Source organism: Colobus angolensis, unplaced genomic scaffold (genome assembly GCF_000951035.1).
Source record: "Colobus angolensis palliatus isolate OR3802 unplaced genomic scaffold, Cang.pa_1.0 Scaffold325, whole genome shotgun sequence".
Lineage (NCBI taxonomy): Eukaryota > Metazoa > Chordata > Mammalia > Primates > Cercopithecidae > Colobus > Colobus angolensis.
In genome coordinates, this window is record NW_012116544.1 from 1,039,799 (window position 1) to 1,047,748 (window position 7,950).

At 42.5% G+C, this 7,950-nt stretch overlaps 1 protein-coding gene across 1 annotated transcript; it reads right to left on the minus strand.

Moving 5' to 3' along the window:
- Positions 1-5,009: 5,009 nt before the first annotated feature.
- LOC105518646 (olfactory receptor 2Y1) lies at positions 5,010-6,055 on the minus strand. Its single transcript, XM_011951726.1, has one exon. The coding sequence runs from the start codon at positions 6,018-6,020 to the stop codon at positions 5,085-5,087; it is 936 nt and encodes a 311-aa protein (XP_011807116.1). The 5' UTR covers positions 6,021-6,055; the 3' UTR covers positions 5,010-5,084.
- Positions 6,056-7,950: the final 1,895 nt, after the last annotated feature.

Genomic DNA, 7,950 nt, shown 5'->3' on the forward strand with positions numbered 1-7,950 from the left:
GTGAAAATTTTTGCAATCTACCCATCTGACAAAGGGCTAATATCCAGAATCTATCAGGAACTTAAACAAATTTAAAAGAAAAAAACAATTCCATCAAAAAGTGGGCAAAGGGTATGAACAGACACTTCTCAAAAGAAGACACTTATATGGCTAACAAACATATGAAAAGAAGCTCATCATTGCTGGTTATTAGATAAATGCAAATCAAAACCACAATGAGATACCATCTCAAGCCAGTTAGAATGGCGATCATTAAAAAGTCAGGAAACAACAGATGCTGGTGGGGATGTGGAGAAATACAAACACTTTTACACTGTTGGTGAGAGTGAAATTAGTTCAACCATTGTGGAAGACAGTGTGACCATTCCTCAAGGATCTGGAACCAGAAATACCATTTGATCCAGCAGTCCCATTACTGGGTATATACCCAATGGATTATAAATCATTCTGCTATAAAGGCACATGCACACATATGTTTACTGCAGCACTATTCACAATAGCAAAGACTTGGAACCAACTCAAATGCCCATCAATGATAGACTGGATAAAGAAAATGTGGCACATATTCACCGTGGAATACTACACAGCCATTAAAAATGATGAGTTCATGTCCTTTGCAGGGACATGGATGAACCTGGAAGCCATCATTCTCAGCAAACTCACACAAGAACAGAAAAGCAAATACCACATGTTCTCACTCATAAGTGGGAGTTGAACCATGAGAACACGTGGACACAGGAAGGGGAACATCACACCAGGACCTGTCAGGGGTGGGAGACAAAGGGAGGGAGAACATTAGGACAAATACCTAATGCAGGCAGGGCTTAAAAGCTAGATGACGGGTTGACAGGTGCAGGACACCACCATGACATACGGGCACCTACGCAACCACCTGCCCATTCTGCACATGTATCCCAGAACTTAAAGGAAAACTAAAAGAGGGGTAGTTATCTGGGAGATGCCAAAGCTTTGCTTCAAAATCCAACTCTATCAATAACAAGAATAAATGGATTAAATCTTTTAATCAAAAGGGAGAGATTGTAAAGTTGGATTAAAATGTGCAGTTGTATGCAGTCTATAGGAGGCATACTTTAGATTCAAAGACACAGAGAGATTAAAAGTTTCCAGATGAAAAAAGAAACATTATGCAAGAGCAGCTGTGAGAAAGCTGGAATGGCTATAATTATAGCCAACAAAATAGACTTTAAAACAAAAAAAAGTTACTAGAGGTAAAAAGAGACATTTTATAATGATAAAAGGGCCAATTCATTAGACACATAACAATTATAAACATATGTCTCCTATTAACAAGATACATAAAGTAAAAACAGACAGACATATAGGGAAAGTAGACAATTCAACAATAATAGTAGATAATGTCAATACCTTATTTTCTTTTTCTTTTTTTTTTTTTTTGAGACGGAGTCTTGCTCTGTCGCCCGGGGTGGAGTGCAGTGGCCAGATCTCAGCTCACTGCAAGCTCCGCCTCCTGGGTTTATGCCATTCTCCTGCCTCAGCCTCCCGAGTAGCTGGGACTACAGGCGCCCGCCACCTCGCCCGGCTAGTTTTTTGTATTTTTTAGTAGAGACGGGGTTTCACCGTGTTAGCCAGGATGGTCTGGATCTCCTGACCTCGTGATCCGCCCGTCTCGGCCTCCCAAAGTGCTGGGATTACAGGCTTGAGCCACCGCGCCCGGCCCCTTATTTTCAATAATGAATACAACAACTAAACAGAAGATCAACAAGGAATAGAAGATTCGAACAATACTATGAACCAACTAGACCTAAATTAAGACATCTATCAAATATTCTACCTAATGACAACAGAAAATATGTTCATTTCAAGTACACCTGCAACACTGTCCAAGATGAACCACGAAACAAACTTCAATAAGTATAAAAGGATTGAAATAGTATAAAGTGTGTTTTCTGACCAAAAGGGAATGAAATTAGAAATTAATAACAGAAAGAAATTAGGAAAAGTCACCAATATGTAGAAATTAAACAATATACTCTTAAATGATCAGCGGGGCAAAGAAGAAATCACAAAGAAATTTTGAAAATAATTTGATATGAATGAAGATGCAGACACGACATGCCAAAATCTATGAGATGCAACTAAAACAGAGCTTGGAGAGAAATATGTAGCTGTTTGCTATTGACTTGGTTGTATGAGTTTCTTAAAGATGGCTTTCCCTGATATTCACTAAAATGTCTCTAAGTTCTTGTTCTTTCTTCTCTATGAAATCATCAATTTAATTTTTTTCTCTTGAGAACCAATCCTCACAATCTCTTTTCTCCGATATTTCCCTGTCTTTCCATAAATATGTCCCAGTTTTAGGCCTTACATGCATCATTATTTCTAGCTCAAAATTCTGTTTAGGTGGTTTAGCAGGTAAAGGACGAATGGCAGCAGGTTTAAATGGCAGCCAGCTGGGCTCTAACAGACAAAGGTGCCAAGGTGCTTATATTCTGTTCCATTCATGAAGTCACCTCTAACTTCCTCTCTCAGAGGGGCAACTGAAGGACCCTGGAACCGCTCACTGGCTCCAGTCACCTCTGACTTCCTCTCTCAAATGGGCAACTGAAGGACCCTGGAACCGCTCACTGGCTCCAGGAGGGCTATGAGGACACAAAAATCTCTAATGATCAATTAGCCACTGTTACGGATGAGAAGGTCCAAGGAGGTGCAAGGGATATAGGTTCCCGTGGAGATGGCATTTGCCTGGCACAAGACCTGACTTGTGAGAGCAATGGGTGTGTGTACCCAACTGTACCAGTGACCTCTTAAAATTGCTCAGCTCTGAGATATGTTCCCTCTAATGTAATTAGGAGGCTATATCTCTGCTTTCCAAATGAAAAAAGAACACATTAACCACAAAACAATTTTATTAAATTCCTGCTCGTTCAAATAGTTTCCTTTTCTTCATTAGGTAATATGTACACTTGGATTATTTAGACTTAGATAGACAAGGATGCAGGAGAAAAATCATTTGTTCTAGGCAATTTATAGGTTAGTTCCTTGAGCTAATAAACATTTTTTAATTGGTCTTGAAGTAGTGGCTACTTGGGTAGGATTTGGAATAAAACAGGCCAGGTTCAAATCCTGCCCCACCATTTAGTGCTGGAGTAATTAAGGCAAATCACCCAAAATGATTATCTAACTTTCAGTCTCTAGATCAGCAGAACTAATGGGAGGAGGGAAATAGTACCTACATTCCATATGGTAAGAATTTAGTGTGTCAGTGATGTATATTATACAGCATGGTGTCTGAACTGTGCTTGAATATAACCATAGTAAGTGTTCAGTAAATGGTAACTGTTTTTACAGGACACATTAGCTTTGTGCAAAGAAAAGAAATATGCCCTTTGACCAACGAATATGTAACTCAGAAGAGTCTAGAACCCTGGCCAGAATTAACCAAAGCAAAACTATGAAAGTACACTAAGCTGACACTTGATTCTCTCTCCAGCCACCCTTCTGTCCAAATTAAATCTTTCCCTATTAAAAATGTCCTTTCAGAAAAAGAGAATTAGGAGGGTGTTGTAGTAAGGGTTGGATTTAGGGTTTCAGAAACCCGGATCTCAGCTTCACCCCATATTTGCTATGTGAACTTGAGTGACTTCAACCCTCTGAACCTCAGTTTCTTGTGAATAAATAGGGACTACAACAAAACTCACTCTCACAATACAGCTGTAAGGACTAATAACATTTTGTGCAAAAAGGGTTTTCAGATATAAACAAATATTAGTTATTGTTATCAGAATAAAAGATTATTCCCTCAACATGAAATTTAGCAAGACTGTGAAAGCTTATTAATAAGGATGCCACACTTTGATATGAAACCAAGTATGTGGGATGAAGTGGCAGTGGTAGAACTTCCAGTACCCATTGTCTTCACACTTTAGCCGCATGCTCCTTGAGCCTCCCACCACTCCCCTCCGCAGGAATCTGTTGCTTTCAGTGTTGTCACTCCTCCTTATCCTTTCTTCTTTTCTATATCTGTTCCTCTTGGCTCGTTATGCGTGTGTTCATTTCTTCTCTATTATCTTCTCTCTTGCATGGAAAATATCTTATCCATGGCACCAAGTGGCATGACAGAGACTCCTGGTGCAGCTAGTAAGAGTCAATGCTCCTTATACTCAATGCCACCCTGATGATTTTGTCTTTTTCTTCAAGGGTGTAAATGGCATCCAAACCTGAAACTCTACATGCTCCATGAAGCACCTCTGTTTATGATCTCCTTATGTGCTCCAAATATCGGACATGAATAACCTCTGTTAGAGACCTTAGGAATGGGCCCTGAGATGTGAGGGTGCACGGCAGGGTCGCAGTTGCTTAGAAGAGCAGGGGGAACTCACTCTGTCTGCCTTCGGGCGCAGTGCGTCTGCATGGCACCACGCTGGGAGTCATTGACCTTGGAAAGGCATCGTCATTCCCAGTTAAGTCTTCTATCACTCTCAGTCTTGCCTAGAACTCATCCCATTCTCCATAACTGGACACAATACAGCCTCTTCTCAATCTCGTTCCTTTGGAAAGTTGTGATACAAACCAGCACTTACTGCTGGCTGCACAATGATCATAGACACTGAATAAGAAAGAGTCCTAAGAGATCCCTACTTTCAGTTTCTAAACAAGGAAGGGACTAAAACTCTGAGGACGGCTGGGCACAGTGGTTCATGCCTGTAATTCCAGCACTTTGAGAGGCCAAGGTGGGTGGATCGCCTGAGGTCAGGAGTTCAAGACCAGCCTGGCCAACATGGTGAAACTCCATGTCTACTAAAAATACAAAAATTAGCCAGGCATGGTGGTGGGCGCCTATAATCCCAGCTACTCAGGAGATTGAGGCAGGAGAATCACTTGAACCCAGGAATCTGAGGTTGCAGTGAGCCGAGATCGCGCCACTGTACTCCAGCCCGGTCAACAAGAGTGAAACTCCGTCCCACTAAAAAAACAAAAATAAAAATCAATTCTGAGGATGACTGAGGGCTGTTTCCTACTGACCAACTGCCCTCCAAGGAACAGGGTAAGATCTATGATTGAAGAGCTGTTACAGAAAATTTTACTGCCCATTTTTTCATCTCCTACCCTGAGTCTCTGCCCCTCCATAGTACTTTCCACAGAGCACCCTTCACGTCCTTGTTTCTTAGTGTATAAATCAGAGGATTGAGAATAGGGGTAATGATAGTATAAAAAAGGGCAACAAATTTTCCCTCACTCTCAGAATAATTGTGGATGGATTGGAGATAGGTGTAAATGGCCGAGCCATAAAAAAGGAACACTACTAGGAGGTGGCACCCACAAGTCCCGAAAGCCTTTCTGCGCCCAGCCATTGACTTGCCCCTCAGCACTGCACGAGCAATGTGCACATAGGAGCCTAGAATTAGTGCTACGGGAACAACCACAATTATGACTCGGGCCACAAACGTCTTGGCCTCCGTTCCTTCTGTGTCCGCACAAGCCAGCTTCAGAAATACAGGCATCTCACAAAGGAAGTGATTCAGCTGAAGGCCCCAGAGAGGCAAGGCCATTGCGAGACCTGTCTGGATCAGGGAGTTCACGAAACCCGCCCCCCAGGAGGTGACGGCCAGGGTCTGGCAGAGACGGGGGTGCATGATGGCCATGTAGTGGAGTGGACGACAGACAGCAGCATAGCGGTCAAAAGCCATCACCACCAGGAGCACACGCTCCGTGGAGCCCAGGGCGAGGTAGATGAAGAGCTGAGCCACACACCCTCCACCGGTGATGGTGCGGCCAACCCCGCAAAGGTTGATCAGGAGCTGGGGCACGGTGCTGGCGGTGAAGCAGAGCTCCAGGAGGGACAGGTGGGAGAGAAAGAAGTACATGGGTGTGTGCAGCCGAAGGTCTAGCCAGGAGAGAGCGATGATGATGGTGTTGCCAAAGAGAGTTAGGGAGTAGAAAATCAAAATAAAGACAAACAGGATGGGCTCCAGTTGCGGCCAATCTGAGAATCCCACCAAAATGAAGCCGTCTTCAAAACTGGTGTTGAAAGTTCCCATAGCCTTTTGCCCGTCTAAACCGCAGAAGGAAATGGAATACCTCGTATACTGAGCACAAATTACAACATTATTTCGCAGGATTCCCTTAATACTAAATCATGTATTTGATTATCTATTTTGCTGTGCAGTTTGTCGTGTCCGGTGTTCTTTCTCTTCTCTTCTTCAGGGTGGAAATCACCGGCTTGGGAATGATACGGCCTTTGTTTGAATCCTAGTCCTGCTGCCTGTTTGTTCCAGGACTTCAGCCAGGCCAGCCAGTCCTTTAGATCCAACATTTCTTTGCCTGAAAGTAGGTATGACGTATCACAGCACTGAGATTAGGGTCAAATGCAATAATGTGGAAACTGCTTTTAAAAGACTCAGACGTAACATGTAGCATTACTATTCTGTGTTGCTCCCGTTTGCCCCACTTCCTGGTCTGACAGGCAGCCTCTTTCAGTAGGTTACCCACCAGGCCTAACCAGGCTGGGAGCCCTGTTTGATCTCTGGGTGCCCACCTGCTTTTCCGACTACGGTCAGCCCATACAATCCAAGAAGCCCCAAGCCTGACCAGCAAATGACTGAGAAGAGTGTAGATCCCTCCTTTTGGAGAAGAAAAGAAAACCAATTAGCAACAAATATGTTTCCTATGGTGTGTCATGATGCCTGGACTACCACACACACACGCACATACACACTCTCTTCAAGGGATAAATCCATTCCTCAGCTGCTCCAGAGGAGTTGATTTCTCCTCTCTAGCCCAACCCTGCTTGTACAGTTTCTCTCTAGCACTTGTCACACTCACTGGAATTCTTTTTGTATGTCTTTGTCCCTCTCTGAGCTGTGAGCTCCTTAGTGGTAGCTAACATAATGAATGTAAAATAAATATTCGTATCTTTCAGCAGGGCACGGTGGCTCACGCCTGTAATCCCAGCACTTTGGGAGGTGGAGGTGGGTGGATCACCTGAGGTCAGGAGTTTGAGACCAGCCTGGCCAACATGGAGAAACCCTGTTTCTACTAAAAATACACACACACAAAAATAATCAGGCATAGCGATGGGCACCTGTAATCCCAGCTGCTCGGGAGGCTGAAGCAGGAGAATTACTGGAACCTGGAAGTCGGAGGTTGGCGTGAGCCAAGATTGTGCCACGACACTAAGAAAAAAAAAAAAAAGCAGTGTCTTTCTTTATGCTACACAAGAGGTGTTAATATTATTGTAATTCAGGGCACACAGTAGATTTTGAATGAAGTTCATTGAATGAAACATTAGGTTATCCGTCCAAATCTCATCAAAATTCATTTCTTCTAAGAAACCTGAAATTGCCAACACATTTGGATAAACTGAAAGTGAGAGATGCATAAAAATTTGCTCTACTTTAAAATTCACATTTCTTATGACAAAAAATCTAAACAGGATTATAAGAAAGTACGTCAGAAAGCAAAAAAGGGAACAGGAGCCTACAATATGCTCAATATGAACAATTTTTGCCGAATTAACTCTGTCCTCTTTTTGTTAAGTTTACTGGACTGAAGGTCATCATCAATGGATCTACGCTGGATCAATGACTCTGGTAAGGCATTTGGACACCACCCTTGATGCCCTTGTGGAAAAGATGGATAAATTGTAAATTAATAACAGCAAAGAAGTAATTTATATGTAGCTTAACCAATACATCAAAGCCATTTTTTGAATGACCACCATAGTAGACTTTACCATTCATATCAGTCCCTGCAGATCAACTCTACTGCTGACCAGCTGTGACACCTATCCTGGGAAATTTTGTTTCTGTGAATCTCGGTTTACTTATCTATAAAACAGAGACAGTAATTTATTTCAAAGGATTTGGATTGAGATTAAAGGATGTGATACATTCGGCAAGCTACAAAGAATATGCTACACATACTTTTAACACTTGTCTGTCTGTAGCAGTAATCTTTAAGTTCCATGCA

What these genes read in the sequence shown, in the direction of transcription:
- LOC105518646 (XM_011951726.1), bottom strand. Translation starts at nt 6,020, where the DNA reads ATGGGAACTTTCAACACCAGTTTTGAAGACGGCTTCATTTTGGTGGGA.